The following is a 22,108-nucleotide window of genomic DNA, read 5'->3' as shown; positions in this document are numbered from 1 at the left end:
AAATATGATGTCAAAATAAGTAAACTTGGTGGGGGAAGTAAAAATGCAGGATTGCTAAAAGATATTTGAATTAAGACATCAGAAATTTAAAATAATCACTTATAACTAAAAAGCTACAGTAATCAAAACAGTATGGTATTGGCACAGATACAGACACTTGGATAAATTGAACAGGATAGAAAGCCCAGTAAGAAACCCATGCACTTACGGTCAATTCATCTACCACAAAGGAGTTAAGAATACCCAATGGCGATAAGACAGTCTCTTCAGTAAGTGGTGCTGGAAAACTGGACAACTACATGGAAAAGAATGAAATTAGAACATTCTCTAACACCATAGACAAAAATAAGCTCCAAATGGATAAAGACCTAAATGTAAGATTGGATATTCTAAAACTAGAGGAAAACATAGGCAGAACACTCTTTCACATTGGCCTTAGCAATATTGTTTTTGGATCTGTCTCCCAAAGCAAAGGAAATATAAGCAAACATAAACAGGTGGGACCTAATTGAACTTAAAACCTTTTGCACGGCAAAAGAAACCATCAACCAAACGAAAAGAGAACTTACTGAATGGGAGAAAATATTTGCAAATGATATGACCCATAAGGGATTAATATCCAATGTATATAAATAGCTCAACATTAAAAAAACAACCTGATTAAAGAATGGGCAGAAGACCTGAAAAGATATTTTTCCAAATAAGGCCAACAGGCAGATTAAAAATGCTCAACATGGTTAATTATCAGAGAAATGCAAATCAAATCCACAGTGAGATATCACCTCACACCTGTCAGAATGGTTATCATCAAAAGGAACACAAATAACAAACGTTGGCGAGGATGTGGAGAAAAGAGAACCCTTGTACACTGTTGGTGGGAATGTAAATTGGTGCAGCCACTGTGGAAAACAATATGGAAGCTTCTCAAAAAAACTAAAAATAGAACTACCATATGACCGAGCAGTTTCACTCCTGGGTATATGTCCAGAGAAACCCAAATATTCTAATTTGAAAAGATAGATGCTCTGCAGCATTCATAGCAGCATTGTTTACAATAGCTAGGATATGGAAGCAACCTAAGTGCCCATCAACAGAAGAATGGATAAAGAAGATGTGAGATATATATATATATATATATATATATATCTCACATTTCTAGATGTATCTCTCTCTCTCTCTCTCTCTATATATATATATATATATATATGTATCTATATCTATATATATATATAAAATGGAATACTACTCAGCCATAAAAAAGAATGAAATAATGCCATTTGCAGCAACATGAATGGACTTGGAGGGCATTATGCTAGGTGAAATAAATCAGCCAGAGAAATACAAATATTGTATGATATCACTTATATGTGGAATCTAAGAAACACAAGAAACTAGTGAATATAATAAAAAAAGAAGCAGACTCACAGATATAGAGAACATACTAATGATTACCAGTGGGCAGAGGGAAGGGGAGAGGGTCAATGAAGGGGTAGGGGAGTAAGAGGTACAAACTATAGGTATAAAATAAGCTACAAGGATATATTATACAACATGGGGAATATAGCCAATATTTTATAGTGACTACAAATGGAGCATAACCTTTAAAAATTGGGAATCACTGTATTGTACACCTGTAACTTATATAATATTGAATAGCAACTATACTTTAATAAAAATAAATTTTAAAATAAAATAAACACACACATATATACACATATATGTGTATATATTTTATATATATAATATATACAGAGAGAGAGAGAGAAATTGTTATTGTTGTATATTAACCTCATGGTTACCACAACCCAAAAATCTATAATAGATAACACACAAAAAATGAGAAAGGTATCCAAACATAAGATAGTCATCACATCACAAGGGAGGTGAACAAAAAAAGAAAGGAACAAAAAAGAATTATAAAAACAATTAATAAGGGAGATTGGGATTGACATATACACTACTATGTATGAAATAGATAAGTAATAAGAACCTACTGTATAGCACAGGGAACTCTACTCAGTACTCTGTGGTGACGTAAATGGGAAGGAAATCCAAAAAAGAGGGGGTATATGTATACGTATAGCTGATTCACTTTGCTGTATAGCAGAAACTAATACAACATTGTAAAGCAACTATAGTCCAATGAAAATTAATTAGAAAAACAATTAACAAAATGGCAATAAGTACATATCTATCAATAATTACTTTAAATGTACATGGACTAAGTGCTCCAATCAAAAGACATAGATTGGCTGAGTGGATACACAAACTGGACCCATATATATGTTACCTACAAGAGACTCACTTCAGATCTAAAGACACACACAAACTGAAAGTGAGGGGAGTAACAGGTATTCTGTACAAATGGAAATGAAAAGAAAGCTGGGGTACTAATACTTATATCAGACAAAATAGACTAAAATGAAGACTGTAACAATAGATAAAGAATGACATTAAATAGTGATCAAGGGATCAATCCAAGAATATACAACAATTGTAAGTGCATATGCACCCAATGTAGGTCCATGTAAATACATGAAGAAAATATTAACAGACAAAAAGGGAGAAATTGACAGTAAATAACAGTAGCAGGCTTTATAACCATTCTGACAGGTGTGAGATGTTATCTTATTGTGGTTTTGATTTGCATTTCCCTAATGATTAGTGATGTTGAGCATTTTTCATGTGTATGGGGGCCATCTGTATGTCTTCTTTGGAAAAATGTCTATTCTGGTCCTTTGCCCATGTTTTAATCAGGTTGTTTGGTTGGTGTTTTTTTGTTTGTTTTGTTTTAAAATAAATTTATTTATTTATGTATTTTTGGCTGTGTTGGGTTTTTGTTGCTGCGCACGGGCTTTCTCTAGTTGAGGCATACTCTTCATTGTGGTGTGCAGGCTTCTCATTGCTGTGGCTTCTCGTTGCAGAGCATGAGCTGTAGGCGTGCAAGCTTCAGTAGTTGTGGCTCACGGGCTCAGTAGTTTTGGCTTGTGGGCTCTAAAGCTCAGGCTCAGTTGTTGTGGTGCATGGGCTTAGTGCTCCACGGCATGTGGGCTCTTCCAAGACCAGGGCTTGAATCTATGTCCCCTGCATTGGCAGGCGGATTCTTAACCACTGCGCCACCAGGGAAGTCCCTTGTTTTTTGTTTTTATTGTTGAGTTGTATGAGTTCTTTGTATATTTTGGATATTAACTCCTTATCAGATACATTGTTTGGATATATCTTAATCCATTCAATTAGGCAGGCTTTTGTTGTTGTTGTTGTTCTTCTTAGTTTCCTTCACTGTGAAAAAGGTTTTTAGTTTGATGTAGTCCCATTTGTTTAGTTTTGCTTTTGCTTTTCTTACCTGAGGTGACATATTCAAAAAAATATTGCTAAGACTGATGTCAAAGAGCATATTGCTTGTGTTTTCTTATAGTTTTATGGTTTCCAGTCTTATATTTATGTCTTTATCCATTTGAGTTTATTTTTGAATATGGTGTGAGAAAGTAGTCCACTTTGATTCTTTTACATGTAGCTGTTCAGTTTTCCCAACCTCCACTGTATATTTTTGCCTCCTTCGTTGTAAATGAATTTGACCATATAAGCTCGGGTTTATTTTTGGACTCTCTATTCTGTTCCATGGATCTATGTGTCTGTTTTTTTATTCCAGTACAATACTGTTTTGATTATGGTAGCTTTGTTGTGTAGCTTGAAATCAAGGAGTGTGATACCTCCAGCTTCGTTCTTTCTAAAGATGGTTTTGGCTATTTGGAATCTTTTGTGTTTCCATGCAGATTTAGGCTTATTTATTCTATTTCTGTGAAAAATGCCTGTAGCATTTTGACATGGATTGCACTGAATCTGTAGATTGCCTTCTGGAATATTCAAATTTGCTATATCTGTATTTTCTGCTTTTCATCTAAGCGTTTTAAGATCATTTTGTAAGAGTCAACTCCTTCATCTCCATTATATATATAGTCACTGGATTCTTAAAATGTTATAGTTTGATAGCTTCAAGTTCTTTTTATTCAGTGTATTAAAGAGAGATGGGGAGAGAGAGAGAGAGAGAAGTGATGATGGTGGTTTCGTTATATTAGGTTGAATAACTCTGGGGAACTGTGGAGGAATTGATCCTTTTAGACATGTGTTCTCTCCTGTATGTATGCTTTTTGGAAGGTGATCAATAATTATTATTCATATCTATAATCTTTGACATTTAAATGTAACATACAGTTTATAGTCAAGTTCATTTCAATTATAAGAGGAAAAGCAAGTTTCAGGTATGAACTGTGAAACAGTCTGTGAAGAGGCTATGTGACCTACCCTTATTTATGAGCCTCTCAGGTTTAAAAGGCAAGGGAGTGACATGCAAATAGCGACACTTTTAGAGATAATACTGGAGAATGGATAGGAAGACATGAGAATCGTTGTTTATTCTATAATCACCTGGAAGGCTTTTTAAAATGCTGATTGAGTCTTTCTTTGCCTAGATCTTCTAACAGCTTTCTGACAGAGATTTTGCATCTTTAATAAGTTCCCAGGTGATTATGGTGCCCCCTGTTGCAGGAAATACACCTTGGGAACCACTGGACTAGAACTGGGAAGTCTGGTTAGGATCCTCTGCATTGATCTCTGCAAGTTATAATACAGAAGTAAATGCTGACAGTAGAGTTAGGGAGGAAGGAGTAGATTTGAAGGATATAGCAGACTTACAACTGACAGGACTTGTCAGACCAGAACATGCAGGTGAGGGGGTGGGGGTCTAGAATGATTTCTGGATTTCTAACTTTGATGGTGGACTGAAAATGGTGGTGCATGATCTCAACATATGGAATAAAAGAGGAGAAGCTGAGTAGGTTTTTGGGGTGGGCTTGATGACAAGTTTGGTATTAGACATGTCAGATGGAGGTTTATGTGGGTAATTGAAGTGGAGATATTTGTTAGGAAAATAGGATACTGCTGCGGTTAAGATGCTGTTAAAAGAACACAGTTATATAAGTGCAGGCATACATGTTGATGGAGGAGAAAATATAGGTCATACATTGAAGAGAATATGGAGCTGAGAGCAGAACTCTGGGATATGCCAATATTTAATGTGAAATCAGAATAGTTCACCTTAAAAAAAGCCTGAGCCAGACTGGCAGGAATCCTGGAGTAGAGAGTGTCAACTTTAAAAATAAAACAGCCAGTTATCTCAGCAGCATGAGTTTATTTGGTAATAACCAGGGGAATCGTAATTGGGGAAATAAATTCAAGCTTTTGACCACAGGGAAATGAGGAGAACAAAGGGCGGGAGCTTTTATAGAGAAAAGGGGCAGTGGGTGGGGCTGTCCTCTATAAGAGTTCATTGGAGGAAAGTGGGAGTTCAGGTTTCTCATTGGCTGAGCTGCGACATTTTCCATTGGCCGAGCTTGTTGCTGGGCGGGAAGAACATCTCCCTTCCTCCTGACGGGGAAGTAGAGACCCCTTCCCGTTGGAGGTGCAAGGACCCTCTCTTACCGTTTGGGTGACTGACCCCCAGTGGTAGGCGTGAGAGCTGCCTGTGCAGGCCTTCCAACGCCACTTTTAATTGAGGATTAGAAATTAATTTTCACCAGAATTTTTATAAGGGTGTAATAAACATGTCAGCACAGCAGGAAGGTCAGATGACATACGGATGCAGACGTGCCTATTGTAATTAGGAACCGGCGGGGGGTGGGAGCTGGGGGGAGATAGGAAACCTTAGGAAAAGCAGTTTTTTCAGCATAGCACAGATGAGACCCAGATTCTATTTATTTGAAGTTAGAAACATTTTTAGAACAGAGTACATGCCTTCTGCTTTTCTGAAATTAAGTTTCTGTTTTTTCACCTCGGAAGAGGAAATTGTTATTGATAAAAATAGTTTAGGTATGAATGGATTCAAATTCAAGTTCTAAACTGAATTAAATAAAATGTTTAAAGAGCAAACTGAGAATCAGTTTCTATGTCTTTCCTATTAGGAGGCACTGCTTCTTGTGGGGGTGTTAATGTCCTTTCCTCAGGAAGCTTTCAGAAATGACTGTGGGGTTTTTGCAGTTGGTTCTCCTGGAAGGGATTTGTCTTTTTCTCCACCCGTTTCCCTGATAGGGAGCCAAGAATGCTATTATTCCTGTTGAGAATATCTTACATTGTGATTTGTTTGACAGCTGGGCATGATTATTTTATTAGTTTCCTAATTGATCAACTTCGGGCAGCTGTCACTTCTGGAATTTGACCTTCACTTTTTTCTTTTCCTCCAGTGTTTTTCTAAGCAAATTTATAACAAAATGCTGAGAGTAAGTAGAAATTGCTGCTCTATGTAAGATCAGTATCTGAGATAATATAGTGTCATAAGCAGGATTTATCAGTGATGTGTTATTGTCTAGAAAACATAATTTAAACATGCCTACATCTGTGTTAGGAAACTTCTCATGGGTTTTGTGGATTGACTCTTCCAGACTCTCTGGAAGGATTTGAGATTGAGCTAACACAGCCCGTTGGATCTGATGATTATATCACTATTAATTAGTTGGAAAGTTCCTCCCAAAATGTGGGCCAAATGCAAAACGAGAGCAAATGCCAGTAAAATAGTGAGCTTTCTAAAAAACCTTCATAAAAGCACATTTTCTATTTTGTGGTCAAACTAATCTGATCTAACAGATTCTCTGTGTACTTTTTTTTCCCCCTTTACTTATTGGCCAGTGTTTCAAGGTTCTGCATTTAAAAACAAAGAACACTTTTTAAATCTCAGGCTGCAAATGATCAGGTGTGTAATTGTTATTTTACAGAGACCAAACTAACTTCCTAGTTGGTTAGAAATTTCAGTGATGGCAGATCAGGCTTTTACAAGGCAGGTAAAGAGCCTGATGCTGAGGCTGCTGGTGAACAACAGGGCAAAGGCGGGGCTTTTGAAGACGGGAGATACAAAACCCAAAAGGTTGTTCACATCAGTTCTGGTACTTTAACTGTTCTAAGTTATTTGTTCTTCATTTAGGATAAAAAATAACATGCTATTAAGCCTATCACTGAGTTCAAATAACATTTCTCCCTTTTCCTTTCTTTCTTGAACAGGTTGTCAAGTTACTAAGCAACAAAAGGTCACAAGCAGTTGGAATATTGATGTCTAGCCTTCACTTAGATATGAAAGATATACAACATGGTAAGTGAAAAATAAACATTCAGCTTTTGAATACTCAAATTTGGGCCAAAGGATGTGCTGCTTAGTGGTAAAATTATTTCATACTTAGACTCTCTGTGTAGATTGAGATGAGTATGTTTCCTGTAACTGCTACCAGACTTTCTACCATGATTGTTTCTGGAAAGGTTACGAGTAATTTGGCTTTTGTGTTATTTCTGTATCTTGCTAAGAGCATGATTCTCATGTGACATGTTTAGTGTACATTAGCAAGTATTTAATTTTTAACTCATGAGAAATACTAGTCCCACTGTGCTCTGTACCTGATTTGACTTCTCTGTGCCATGTCCAAAGAGGGACTGGTGAACACTGGTGAGATCCAGATGTGGGCCGTGCCTCAGCCCCTGATGATACCTGGGGAGGATGGTCCACAGGAGAGGAAAATATGCTGAGAGTGAATCTCAGATGTTTGCTGAGCTAACATAAAGAAGAGGAAGTAAACCTAAGATTTTCTAATAGATCAGCTAAAACCAGTGTATGAGTTGCATGAAAGCTTGTTTTGATTATTGTTGTTTTTAAAATGTCCTTATGATTAGAGACGTGGAAGAGTAGATTGGATTGCCGTGTATAGTGATTAAATGAAAACTCAAAACTGTTGAAGAGGCTGCATGACCACTTGTCTCAGATGCCTTTAAAGCATTGAGTAAGTGATGGAACGTATTCTCTTCGTCCTCCTGTTCTGAGAGGCTGTGAGATGCTGAAAGAATCACTCAAGCAGCTTTATTATGTGTAACTTTTTAGGCTGGACAACTGGTCCCTCTTTTTTCAGTTCCTTGGGATGACTAGCTTGTAACCGCCAGACTTCTCTCCACATACGGGGACCAAATTATTTTTCTAATAAGCATCAAAGATAGTTTCAAATTATTCTTACCCGTTTATGTTATTGTTGGTGATCCAGACACATGGAAGCAGTAATAGCATGATATATTGTTATTTTTTATGGTGTTGTTTTAATTTATATCTTTAACCAGGCTTTTTAAATATTTTCTATATTTGGAAATAGGGTGATTTTTACCATTTTTAAAATGGCTTTCATGTCAGTATTTTAATACTTTACTATTGACAGGCATCCCTATGCTATATAGTCCTATCACATTTGTGCTGAAAGATATTGCCCGAAGGTGAATAGAGGAATTAAATTTATATTCAAAATGTCCCTTAAGCTGTTCAGAGCCTTAGAATAGATTTAAAGCAGATTAAATTATCCAACGGAATGCCAGTTTACCTGTTAACAAAATATGGTTTAAAAATCATGAAAACATTTACCTGGCTTTCCAGCTTACCCCTGTATGAATGTGGATTCTATTTGGTCAGCTTAAAATAATGTGTGGAATAATTCATAAATGGCACAAGCTTGTCCTGCCCTGTCAATCCGTGAGTAGCACAATCACAATTTAAATTTTTATTAAGCTGCTTTGGTGGTGAGGAGGCTTTCTCAAGTGGAAGCATTGGGGGTCGTTGTCATAGAACAGGACACCAAGGCCGGCAACAAGAAGCATTTGCTTTTCTAAAGCTGGCAGATATCGCCCAGTCAAGCCATGGAATGAAATCTGAAATGAATGCTATGGTCCTTTCCTTCAATCGGATATTGCCTGGGTTGAGTTAGTAATGAGAACCTTCTGAGCAAAGGAGTCGACTAATGTGTGTGTGTGTGTGTGCGCGCGCGCTTTTCGGTGCCAGTAGCCCGGGTCTGCTGTGTGTTGTCGGGATCGCGGTGTCTGTGATCACGTGCGGCCTCCATAGTAAAACTGACTTCTGTCAGGATGTGCCTCCACTGAGAAGTCCACGGAAGTGTAAACATCAATCGGTTTGGATGTGGAAGTGGCCACAGGATGTAACCAGACCTCCGGGGTCACCTTATACAAGAGCAAACTAAGCTCTTTCAGTGGTTGTGTCTCTTGCTCAATGTCACACAGCTTGTTTTATTTTATTTTATTTTTTTCATTGTGGTCTTCCAAGTCTTTATTAAACTAAGGTTTCTTTGAATACCTAGTTTACTGAGAATTTTTTTGCTTTTGTTTTTTTAACATCTTTATTGGGGTATAATTGCTTTACAATGGTGTGTTAGTTTCTGCTTTATAACAAAGTGAATCAGTTATACATATATATATATAGCCCCATATCTCCTCCCTCTTGCGTCTCCCTCCCACCCTTCCTATCCCACCCTCCCTATCCCACCCCCCCTTTCCCACCCCTCTAGGTGGTCACAAAGCACCGAGCTGATCTCCCTGCGCTATGCGGCTGCTTCCCACTAGCCATCTATTTTGCGTTTGGTAGTGTATATAGCGCAGCTTGTTAATAGGACAGACTGACCTGCCCTCAGCCCTCCTCACTAACTCCTCCTCCTCTCCCATCCACACATGCTGCTCCTCGAAGATTGTGCTTTTCCTACAACCAGCATTGGTATCTCAAAAACAAAGCGTGTGTCAGATGGTAAAAAACTGCAGGAATTTTCTTCTCTGTCTTCTTCCCTGTCAGAGAACTCTAGCAAAGCCTAGAGCTGAGTTTCCTTTGTAATGTTTTTATTGTAAAGTGCGGCATTGGAGTAATTAGGATGGGAGGTTTGGGTCATAGGTGCCAAAGGTCTGATCCTCCTCTTGTCACCATATCTCCGTGTGTGTGTGTGTGTGTGTGTGTGTGTGTGTGTGTGTGTGTGGCGCTTATGATGGAGGCCTGAGCTGCTGTGATGCAGTTGTGAACGTGCCTGGTAAACTCTAAATTATCCTGCATATTGTAACAATTTTTAGATGGGAAGAGTGAAAATGGTGTGCACCTCTGAAAACTCCCACTCCAAGGGTTTAGAATAATTTAAACTCTAGGATGAAGGTATTTTTCAGAGATTTGCCCTAGTCTGTGCTGGGGGTCCGAGCAACTCTGGGTTTAGGATCTCCTTAAATCAGGCTCCAGAGGCCCCGTCAGGCAGGGCTAACTGTCCATCACTGCAGGAGTCGATTTCCCTGTGTGTAGCCATTCGAGTCCCAGTTTATTGTCAAGAGAGTCTAGAATCTGTACTTTGGGTCGGCCCTGAGCTTTCGTATTTAGCCCCAGGCCACAAAACTGTCAGCACGAAGTTCAGATTTGTTGGGTCAGGCAGGGCAAAGGCAGGGTCTGAGCGGGCTCCTGTCTCAGGGCTCTCTCTTGCCTTTTGATTAGAATCCTAATTCCTATCTCGTCAGCTCTTTGAAGACTTTAAGATATTTTACAAATATATTTTATCCAGCATTTTTAATTGTTCTCAATGGGAGGATTCCTTTAAATAATGTAGTATTATTCCCAGAAATTGGTATTATGAGAGTATCTACAGATTTGTAGTTCAGTGAAAAGAAATTGAATTTTCTGTATAACTTTTGGCCTATAAGGAGTCAGTGTGGTCATCACAACTCTTAGGTCCATTTTGGTAGATCATAGTAGCTCTAAAGGAATCCTGAATTTCATAAGGCTCAGCTTTCCCCCACCCCCACCCCCATCCCCAGTCTCACTACTGGGTGGAAGATCCACATGGTTCATCATCCAGACTGGGATACTTTTGAGAGTGGAAGGGGTGCCATTAATAATACTGCCTGGACAACAAGTGCTAAGTGGACGTTTTGCAGGCACAAAGGTAGTAAGGTGACCCTGCCACCAGATCAAGCGAAGCAGTTTCTGATCTAATTCTCTCTTGTTTAGATATTTATTAAACCCTGGCCAGCAGGGTTACTGTAACCCTGAGGTTGTCTAGCTTTCGGTGTTTGGAGGTCCTCTCACCAATATCTTGCCTGAAAGGTTTGCTCTGCACCGACCCATCACAGAGGGAGCGATCTTTTGCCCTCAGTATGCCAGAGATGCTGGAAATCCAGCGCAGCCAGGGCCATAACCAGGGCTGTTCGGGACAAAGCCTTGGGTGGCCTCCTTAAGGACCCCAGCTGTAGACTCACTCCGCGGGGGGGTTCTTGTGCTCAGCCTGTGGACAGAGGTGGCTGGGGCATGTCTAAGAGATTTCAGCTAATCCACAGACCTTGTATACCCTTAGTTTCACGTATTCGTGTACAAATGAGCAAGCCTCAGCTATCGGAGGGCTGAGGACCTTGCAGGAGCTGCCACTGGAGTGTGGCCTTCTTACAGGCCACAGGGGCGCCGCCAGCTACCCTGAGGTGCAGGTACCCCAAGTACTGAACCCTTAACTGGCTCACGTACCCTGTTACATTCCCTTGGTACACTTATGTCAACATCGATTACAGGTACAGTAGCAAGGGACACCTAAGAAAGAGTTTGATGGCCCCGCCCATGGAAACAAGTGTCACTGCCCACCCAGGAGTAGCCGCCCCAGGCTGATAAGGCCCAGGTTCCTTCCCTCCTTTGAATGTCTGTCCTGTTTAAAGCCGGCTGGTATTGTGAGCCGAGGGCAGTGAATACTAAATTGTGTCCTTGTTGAAATTTCTATCCCGTTCAAACGCGATTTATCAAAATTATGTGACTTGAAATTAAAGGTGATAATTATGTAAAACTAACTAGTATTCTGTTAGAAATATAGTTGATAAGGTAAATGAAACCATGGTTGTTTTTATTTTTGGTCTCTAAGCCTAAGATTGCTTTTCAAGCACTTTTTTTGATTATTTTAAAAAATATATAGTTAAGGATACTTTACAAGGACAATAACATGTTTTATATTTAAATCAGAAATTCCAGTGACGTCTGTCTGTCTCTCACCCCTCATTGGAACCGCATCGTGTTGCTCATCTTTTGCTCTTCGGTCACTGGCTCAAAGGGGCTCAGAGCTGAGAAGCCTCGTCCTGATAACTGTATAGGAAGGAATTACGTAAGGCAGCAGGTGCTTAGAAAGATAATTGCTGTTGACAAGCAGGATACACATTCTGAAACTTTTCTATCAGGATTCAAAGAGACGGCACTCAGTATTGGTTTGAATTTTACCCCCACCCCCTCCCCCGATTATTACTGATAGTTGTGTAAAATGGTCCAGAGGAAGGGGGTTAATTTCCATTTTGCAGTTAAGGGAATTGAGGCTTATAGATCATTGTGTCCGTGACTTCCCCTTAATAAGGGCATCTGTCCCCCTGACTCCGAGTTCATGTTAGCTTGTTTCAGAGTGAGGACCTGTGTTATCTAATAATATGCAAAAACAGAACTGGTAGGAGTACATAACACTTTTTCCTACCAATATGGAGTTTTAAAACTTTGCACAAGATAAATTTAGCAAATTTGGTTTCTTGCTTTGTGTCATTTTATACAAATTCCCTTGTTTGATTATTGACTCTGTTCCTTAGAGAAATGAAGTTGTGGACTGTTTTTCATATCTGTGAATTAAGTGAGTAAAAATATTTTAAAGAAAATTATAAATTAGTGGAGTTGTTTGTTCTTGATTGAACCAAACAAAATTTTTATAGAAAAAGTAATCTGGGCTAAGGTTATCAAATAACTGAAGCATATTGTGATTATTGTAAGTCTGGTGGTACATAGAGGTGGAACTTTCTGTGCCTCTCTTTTAGGTACCAGTTGCTCAGAGAGTATGTAGGGAAATACAGGATATCCCCCTATTGTGGTCCTTGGGGGTGCCTGCTTTCATTCAGACTCACTGTCTAAGCATATTATTTCTTCTCAGTGTCTTTGCTTCCCTGGGTTTCTCTCCACTTTCTAGTGTAGTCTAGCAATGATGAGGGCATGAGTTCTGGGGCCAGGCTCCCTGGATTCTGTTATGGACTGAATGTTCAAGCCCTAACCCATCCCACCCCACCCCCATTCCTGCGTTGGACTCCTAACCTCAAATGTGATGGTGTTTAGTGGGGACTTTGGGACATAATCAGGTTTAGGTGAGGTCAAGAGGGCAGAACCCCCATGATGGGATTAGCATCCTAATAAGAAGAAGAGGAAAGACCAGGACTCTGTGAGCCAGGAAGAAAATCTGCCCCAGTTCCAGTCTCCAGAACCTTGAGACCTGAATTCCTGCTGTTTAAGCCACCCAGTCAAAGACAGATTTGAATCTCAGCCCTGCCACTGGTTAGGTAAGTAAACCTGGGCAAATTTCTTCATCTCTGTTCCTCACTTTCCTCACTAGTAAAAAGGGCTATTAAATGAGTTATTTCCTGTAAACACGTGCATGCATGTTCACACGCAAACACACACACACAGATACTCACACACACATTCACACATGCGTGCACATGAGCACACACACAGAGTCAGTATTAGTTGTCCTCCCCTTCCTGGGATCCTTAGGGGATGAGGTGTGTTTTCAGGCTTTGGGAGTGTTTGAAACACCAGATTGGCCACCCAAGGAGCCAGGAGGATGTGAAGGTCTTTTTCCTCCTTCGTGGCTCTGGGGGGTTCCACTACAAGCCTTTCCCAGGAGACAGCAGAGGGAGAAGAATGCAGGAGCTGTGCCCTGTGGTGGAATTCTCAAGCGAGAGGTAGGAGGGGAGAAATGGGGGTTCAGGTTCAGGGGGCAAGTAACCACGGCAGATTCGATTGTTCTTAGCTTGGGTTTTCCATCAGTATTACTGAACTGCTGAGTTAATACTGGGCTGTGTCCATTTCTCTTTTCTGAATGGAGACAAATATGAGAATTATGTGTAATAGCAGCTCTTAGAAGTTAAGTGTGGCTGCATCTTTGGCTGGTGCTTTATCTGCAAGGAGAGCAGTTTGTTTGGGTCTTTAAAGGCCGGGGTCTCCTGTAACTGTGTGCTTTCTTATTATCGTCTCTGTGCTTTGTGTCACCCACATTCCATATGCGTCACTGGTGGGTCCCGGTGGCAGGGAAGACAGCGGAGGGAAGGAGTTAGGCTTTGGTGGTGAAATGAACCTTGGTGATGGACATGAGCAGAATCTAAGTACACGGACAGAGACTTCTGTTTCCTGCTTTGACGTACTATTTTCCTGAAAGGTGAACTAGTTTCTAGCTTTGAGTGTAAAGTATAAGAACACTTAAAAAACCTGGAAATACGCTTTCTGAACTGTTGGAACTTTGTAGAATGTTTTGTGGTAACTCTTTCCCCGAGTATTCTGGTAGCCTACTCGTGGAGCAGTTTTTTACCCCACTGTCTGCCACTGAATAATGGTTTTCTTATGAAATTTCTACCAAATAAGTTGTAGATTACAGACTCCAGGTTTCTTTTTTAATAGAATTTCTAATTTCTTTCTTGAAGATGCAAGCTTTTTCACTTGCCTATTAATTACCATAATGTCGACTGAAGAAAAATGCAAAGCCTACAAGTTGCAAGTTAAGTTTTATTTGGGGACCTTACTGAGAACTAGAGCCTGGGAAACAGCCTCTCAGATACTCCGAGGAACTGTCCGAAGAGGTAGGGCAGGCGCTGGGGCATATAGGAGTTTTTGCTGGAAAAACAAACCAAAACACATGTAGTCAAACATGAAAATATTACTGCTAATCACAAAAAACAGACATCTCAAGTTAATGATTATAGTGCTTTTCTGTGTATGGGAAGATACCAGAGTCTGGGCTCATGGGAATCATTCCTTTGATGTGTGCCTCAGCTGTCTGGGCCAGTGTCCTATTTTTCTCCACCTCAAGTCCCCTGAGGTGCACCGCTGGGGGCAGCTGCAGTGGCTCACAGCCACATACATTGTTGACTGGACTGGCCAGCAACATTTTCTGTCCACCATAAGAAAGATTATTCATAATCCTTTGTTTATTTTTGTAATATTCTCAGAAGTTGGGTTCAGTGTGGCCAGTGTTGTTTCTTCCCAGTAGGTTTTCTAGTGCCTGGTTTCTTTATGAAACTCAAGTTTACAAGGTTCACTTGGAAATTGCTTCATGCTTCTTTTTTTTTTTTTTTTTTAACATTTAAGTGTTTTCTTCATATGGTGTATGGAATTTTAAGGTCCATTTAGTATAGTTATCAAGACATTAAAAATGTAGTCAATGCTGTTGGGTGGCTTAGTGAACAGTTTTCATTGAAATGAAGAGTCACTGAGGGTCAGAAATTTGAGAAGAAAGTGGGCTCCACCCAGTGGGCTCCACCCAGTGGGCTCCATGACTTTGTCATTGGTGTGACCTTGTCATCGATGTGTCCTGGTTGGGGAGAAAAGTGCATGTGAGATACAGGCACTTTTATTGAAACCTACTTTCAGAAATTTAATGTCAGAACATGCTTTTAATTGAATTATTTTTAAAAGATGCAAATGATCTCCTTTATTTGCTTATTGTCAATAGAACTTTTTATTTTCTCTTTAGTGGTTGCTTTAGTGTTTATAGCAGTTGTCTTTTTTTCTGATAAACTTTGTTTTTTAAAGTTTTTATTGAAATATAGTTGATTTACAATGTTGTGTTAGTTTCAGCTCTACAGCAAAGTGATTCAGTTATACATATATATACATTTTTAGGTTCTTTTCCATGATAGGTTATTAGAAGGTACTGAGTATAGTTCCCTGTGCTGTACAGTAGGACCTTGTTGTTTATTTTATATACAGTGGTGTATATTTGCTAATCCCAAACTCCTAATTTATCCCTCCCCCCCTTCCCCTTTGATAACCATAAGTTTGTTTTCTATGTCTGTGAGTCTGTTTCTGTTTTGTAAGTAGGTTCATTTGTACCATTTTTTTCAGATTCCACATATAAATGATATCATGTGGTATTTGTCTTTCTCTGATTTACTTCACTTAGTATGATCATGTCCAGGTTCATCCATGTTGCTGAGAATATGTTTTAATTTAAAATATAAATTCATTATTTAGAGTTTCTTATAAAAAGACCTCATCATTTTAAATCACATGTAGATTATTGAATCAAGATAAAATGATTTATAAGCCTTTCATTACAGGCCCAGCAAAAACCCTTAGGTTGCACTTAGCTTATATTTTATGACGTTGTTCCACAACTGGACTTCTGAATTATTCTTTTGTGGGAAGGAGAAACACAGTACCTGGGGCTTTTCTGAAGCAATGAGCTTTGGGTGTGAGTCTTCCTTTCCTTCACTGCACATACTGTCTGAATTACTATCAAGTCTTGTTTGTGTTTGTTTTTGCTGCCCCTCTGCCCCCAGATGTAAGCTCTGTGCGGCCTGCAGTCCCATCTGCAGCTCCCTTGGGCACCTCCCCTGTGACCCGAGTCTCTTCTTTACAATCATGGGTGCCTGTTGAAGGTACTGCTGGCCCAGGGCCACGGGGGCCCAGCTGTGAGCACATAATGACTCACAGCAGCTTTGTGATGGAGAGGTTCCATAAGCTAGTCTTTTTGTTGTTGTTGTTTTTGCGAAAATATATCTTTTGCATAATCCGTGAGATGGGTAGGAATTTGGACTGTTATTTGGGGGCAAGAGAAAGCCCCTTGGATAACTGGAGTCATGTTTGTATTTTAAAACTGAATTCTATAAAGTCGTTTGTGTCTTGACGTGCTGTTTTAGCCCAAAGAGGTCGCTCTGCAGATGCTGTCCAGTCTTTATCCTCTGAGGTGAGTGAGGGTCTGAGAGTGCTGGGGTGAGCGGAGTAGGAGGATCGGCACTTCAGCCATTTATCAGATGGCTCGTGACATTGGGCTCATGGTGCCTGGGATTGTATTCCTAGAACCATCGGGTAATGCGGCATGTGGCTTCTTAAGGGAAAAGCTTAGTGTATTCCAAGTTCCCCGTGTGAACTTTGTCTTTCATTCTGTGCCATAAAGGGATCCTGGATACGTTTTCTGTGTGGTATCCTGCCCGGTGAGGACAGTGCCCTTCCTCTCCCCTCCCCTCAGCTGGAAAGAGGTGCGATAGTCTTGGAAAATTTAGCAACAGGAATTTGTTTCTTCTTGAACAGTGAGGATTGTGATTGCAGCTGAGACTGAATTCTTAAGTGTTTAACAGTATTTTAGCCACCAGCACTCATTTCCCTATACAGACATGTTCAGATGGACTCTGTCCCCTTGAAAGGAAGAAACAAACAAAAATGCATATAAACACTACAAAATGTAAAATAGCTAGCTAGTGGGAAGCAGAAGAATCTTTATGTGGGTTGTGAAATTCAAAGTCTGATTGCTTTTAATGGTTGAATTTTTCATGGAATTATTTATGTACAGAAGCAGGTAAGGCAAGGACTTTAGTAAATTTTTGTGATGGTTGGAAGAGGACACTGGTCAATGAGGCAGTAGGTGTGGACGTGGAGAAAGTTTCTAAATTTTAGTGTTATATTTGGAAGCAACTTTTTATTTATTAAAATCACATCAAAGAAATCCTAATGTTGGAAACTCCTCCCATGATTATGTTATTTTACTGACCCCTCATTCCTCTGAACAATGAAACATCAAACTAACCCTTACACGCAAATTCATACATCGACAGAGAAAACAGAAAACCTTCATTAACTGAACAAATGAGCAAATGTGATTTAACACACACATGAACCAGCCCCTCACATTTTGCACATATTAATCACATGTTGAGTTAAGTAAACCCGAAATTATTCCAGGTGGATCATGATAAATATCATGTATGTTCCTTAGATTTTTCGTACATTTAAATATTTTGGAAAAGTAGTCCTGAGACCCAGGTTGTTAGTCAAAACCATCTGTAATACAATGAAAGGAACGACCATAACATGTCAAGTTCTGGTGTGTAAGCTCTAATCTTCTCAGTCATAGGTTACAAGTTCACAACGGAGTTTTTTTTTAATCCATTAATAGTTTATTATGTGGGATTAGGAAATAAGTTTGTATTATGACATTGCTTGGCGTTTTTGTTGCGACTTAATAGTCAATATTCATAAATATTTCATGTGCCTTGAAAAGAAAGTGTATACTCTTTTATTAGAATACAAATTTCAGTATGTAACTATAAGATAACAGTTTTTTCTGTTTATATATTCTAAATCCTTAGTTGTATTTTTCTTCTTGATCTGTTTTGACAAGAGTGGTTTATTAAAGTTACCCATTGTTAGTGTGTCTGTCTGTCTGTCTCTCCTTGTCAGTATTTGGTAGTTTCTTTCTTATGAAGGTTGCACCTGTGTTTTGGGGGACATAAATTCATATCTATTATAATTTCATTGGGAATTGTAGCTGTTAGCATTAAAAATATCTTTTTTCATTGTTTTGTTGTTCACATAATGTTCCTGGCCTGAATCTCAAGTTGTCAAATATCAAGATCATAACCCTTGCCTTTTTGATTTGCATGTGCTGGGCATAATTTCACTTCTCTTCATTTTTTAGCCTTTCTGAATTATTTAGTTATAAATATACATATATTTATTTTTTGATGCATTTTTAATTTTCAGTGACTAAACTTCCCCTACCTTAACCTGTGTGCCAGTATGTAGTTGCTCATATATAATATAGTAAGGAAGATATTTAACTGTATGTTTAGGTGAATTATTTTTTTTTTTTTTTTTTTTTTTTGCTGTACGCGGGCCTCTCACTGCTGTGGCCTCTCCCGTTGCGGAGCACAGGCTCCGGACACACAGGCTCCGCGGCCATGGCTCGCGGGCCCAGCCGCTGCGCGGCATGTGGGATCTTCCGGGATAGGGGCACGAACCCGTGTCCCCTGCATCGGCAGGCGGACTCTCAACCACTGCGCCACCAGGGAAGCCCTAGGTGAATTATTTTTAAAAAGGAAATTTTTTCTTTAAAATCATAATTATCACTGTGTTTGTAAATTCAATCTGTTCTGGGTTTCTTTCAAAGTCAGATGTATTTGTGTAAATTATACTGAAAAAAAGTATGATTATCTGTGTGAAAGTTATTTTGGCATAAGGAATTTTAAATTTTTGATACGTTCTCTACTTATGGAGCAATATGTATGCTTACATTCAAAGTAAAATTTTACACTGTTGCTCTTTTAGAGCGTGTGCTAGAAAACAGTGGCAAATGTGATCCCAGAGTTAGGGTCCTAATCAAGGGAGACTCACTAAGCTCTTTTTTATGAGTATAAATGTTTACCTAAGCTGGAAGGTGAAGTCCATTTGGGGCAGTAAAGGACTATGGGCAATAAAGGACGTTTTGCAGTGCTGGTTTATGGAAAACATTCAACAGACAGTGGCTGTTTTACACAAAGTGCCATGCATTGTTTGAAACTATTTGGTCATTTATACACTATGCTTAACATAAACACTATCTGCCATGTGCCAGTCTTTTCTTCTTCCTCCTTTATCCCACACCCTAGATTTTGTCACCTGCCAAAGTCAAGTAAATCTTTTTTTTTTTTAAGTAAATCTACTTTTTTCTTTTTTTTTTTTAAGTAAATCTACTTTTTTCTTTTTTTTTTTTGGCCACACCATGTGGCATGTGGTATCTTAGTTCCCCAACCAGGGATCAAACCCACATTCTCTTCAGGAGAAGTGTGGAGTCTTAACCCCTGGACCGCCAGGGAAGTCCCCAAGTAAATCTTATCTAAATAGTTGAGATAAGCCCTGAGTCATACCAGTATGGTCCAGTCAACACACCTCTCCAAAAACAGAAGTGAAATACAGTATCGCTAGATTAAAAGGTCTACAGTGGCAGTCATGTTTGCATTTAAAGATTTTATTCCAGTAGCATAGTCTTGATATTCATCTTCTTCCCCTGCCCATAAAAGCAGGTGCCATACTGACTTAGGCAAAAACACTTGCTGACAGTTTAACTTATGCACCTCTTGTCAGTGAGGCCCACTGACTTAGTCACTTAGGTTGCTAACCTTGTAGAAGCAGGTGCGCTTGAGATGCACCAGTGGTGGATTGGGTGTCAGATTAAATTTTCCAATAGGAAAGCCTTTCTCTATGTAGCCTAAGTACAAAATCTATAGAATTCTGGCATTTTATTGTCTGCCACCTGGTTAAGCTGCCTGAAAAGAGAGGATAGTATAAATGAATACAATTCTTAAATTACAGGATGTTATAAAACTACAATTCTCTTCCTTTCCAGGGCGTACAGCATTTTAATTGCTTGGTAATAAAGTGTAAACTCTTCAAGGACAAGAAGCATGTCTGTCAGGGCTGAGAGGAGTGTCTGGTCCAGACTTAGGACTCTGAGAATATTTGTTCAATGAACGGATGAAAATGTTTTCAAGAAGATACTCTGTTTCCTTCATAGATGAATACAAATGTTTTGTATTCTTTAGGTAATCCAGAATTGCTTCAAGTATTATTCAAGAGCTTGTGTGTTTCCCAAACCCTAACCCAATGTGTCTTCTGGCTAGTTTCCTGCTGAAGGGTGTGCCTGTGCACCTGTGACCAGGAGCTCGAGCGTGTTTGGTGCTGGGATGCGTAAGGAACGCAAATGTAGTGTTTCCTGTCATCTTATTGTTGTCGGACCCAAGTCCATGTGCCAAACAAACCCAACAAACCGAAACATTGGAGTTTGAGCAGAGAAAGTTCCGTTACAGGGTCAAGCAAGGAGAATGCGTGGCTCGGGCTCAAAAAGCTCTGATGGTTTTGGGGGAAGAGTTTCTATAGGCAAAATTTGGGGGGAGGGCTGCCGGGTGTGTGACCCTCCTCTGATTGGTTGGTGGGGAGATAACCAGGTGGGGCTCCGGGAATGTCCATCATCAGCCCTGTGGTTCCAACCAGTCTGGGGTCCCTGTAGTTGTGCTCAGCCTGAAGTCACCATCCTCCACCGGGTGGGGCCCCAGCCCCTGTAGAAGAGCTCAGAGTTCCGTGTGTGTCAGATTGTTAAGTACGTCTCTTGAGGGGGAACTGGGACCCTGGCCGGCGCTGCGCCAGCCGCACTCCTGTTTCCCGACTGCCTTTCCTTTGTTCTCTCACTTTCATTAGTAACTCAGGGAAGGTCTCGGAGGCTGAAGCCTTTCTCCTACAAACAAGAAACGGGGGACACGGAAAGGCTTTTGTACGCGGGAGGGCCCCGCAGGGTCCTGCTTGGTTTCATTTTAAAGTGTGAAATATTCAAATGAAGATGGTGCCAAGTGCCTTCCTCTCTCTGAGAAATGTTAGTTTTAATAAATTGTTGGGTTTGTTCAGTTAAGCCAAGCAAAGCCAACAAAATTTTAAAAGTTGCTTGACTGCATCTTTAGGAAAGTTTTGTTAAGTCATACATTTGGACAGTTTTTAGAGTAACTCCTGAGTGAGCAGATTCTCAGGCAGGTGTCAGCGCATTGTGTTTCCGTATAAAGGGACGCTGCTTGGCTCCACTGCCATCATGTGGTACAGCGACATGCCCGCAGCCGATGTTTATGTGCTTTACTGAGTTTCAAGTAAAAATTTACTTGAATTTTCTAATTCAAGTTTCTAGGCCTTTCTAGAAAGGCCTAGAAAGTTCTAGGCCTTTCCACCAAACTGGTGTTTTTTTCTTTCTTTTTTCTTTTTATATCCCCTGGCAGGACAGTTAAAGACAGTACTAGAAACTCCTGAATGAGTAAACACTGACCATTTTCATCCCCCAAAGACTGCAGATGTGAAGCGGAGGAGGAGACCTCTCCCCCCAGAAACATCTTTCTCTTACCTTGTAGGACTCAGTGCCAGATTCCCTCATCATCACACGGGCCGTTATGCTCGTGGTACTGTGTGAGCAGCACTGCTACCCGTGCTGGTATTTGCCTTTTGCTTTCTTGGGTGTTGCTGCCTCTGTGGATTTATGGAACTGATAATGCAAATACGTGGCTTCTAGTGAGTCTTTCTTAAGCTTGGCTGTTATGTCTTCTCTCTGAAGGTTCAGTAATGACTTCTGGTTTTTGCACTGTAATCTTTTCAGTTTTCTACTATATGTGGAACACTCTGACGTAAGCTGATAATACCTAAGACACATGTTTGCTATCACACTCTTCAAAATCTCCTTGGAGAGACAGAGCACATACTCACATACAAAAGAGGGAATATCTGAAATGTATCAGGTGACTTGTATTAAAGGGTAGAATCAAGAGGCTGGGAAGGTCAGGATGAGCTATGGAAGTTAGGGAGTGTTTCAGAGATTACTTAGGCTGGAGCTTTAAAACACTGTTTTCTTAGAGATAGCAGCTTGTCCACATAATCTACACTTCTCAGCTTCTCCTCAATTCTAGGTAATCATGGGAAACTACTCTAGCCAGAGAGACA

At 39.9% G+C, this 22,108-nt stretch overlaps 1 protein-coding gene across 1 annotated transcript in view; it reads left to right on the top strand.

The window, feature by feature from the left end:
* The window catches only part of FMN2 (formin 2), a gene marked incomplete at both ends in the record, with an annotated part of 311,706 nt that overhangs the window by 176,456 nt on the left and 113,142 nt on the right, over positions 1-22,108 (top strand). The window contains one exon of the mRNA XM_081254035.1: positions 7,048-7,135. Coding sequence (XP_081110161.1) covers positions 7,048-7,135 — 88 coding nt within the window. The remainder of the gene's footprint in view (positions 1-7,047; positions 7,136-22,108) is intronic.

The sequence above is a fragment of the Mesoplodon bidens genome, assembly GCF_964165515.1.
Source record: "Mesoplodon bidens genome assembly, chromosome: 1".
Lineage (NCBI taxonomy): Eukaryota > Metazoa > Chordata > Mammalia > Artiodactyla > Ziphiidae > Mesoplodon > Mesoplodon bidens.
The sequence above is the reverse complement of the archived record's forward strand: the minus strand, read 5'-3'. Positions and strand labels throughout refer to the sequence as shown.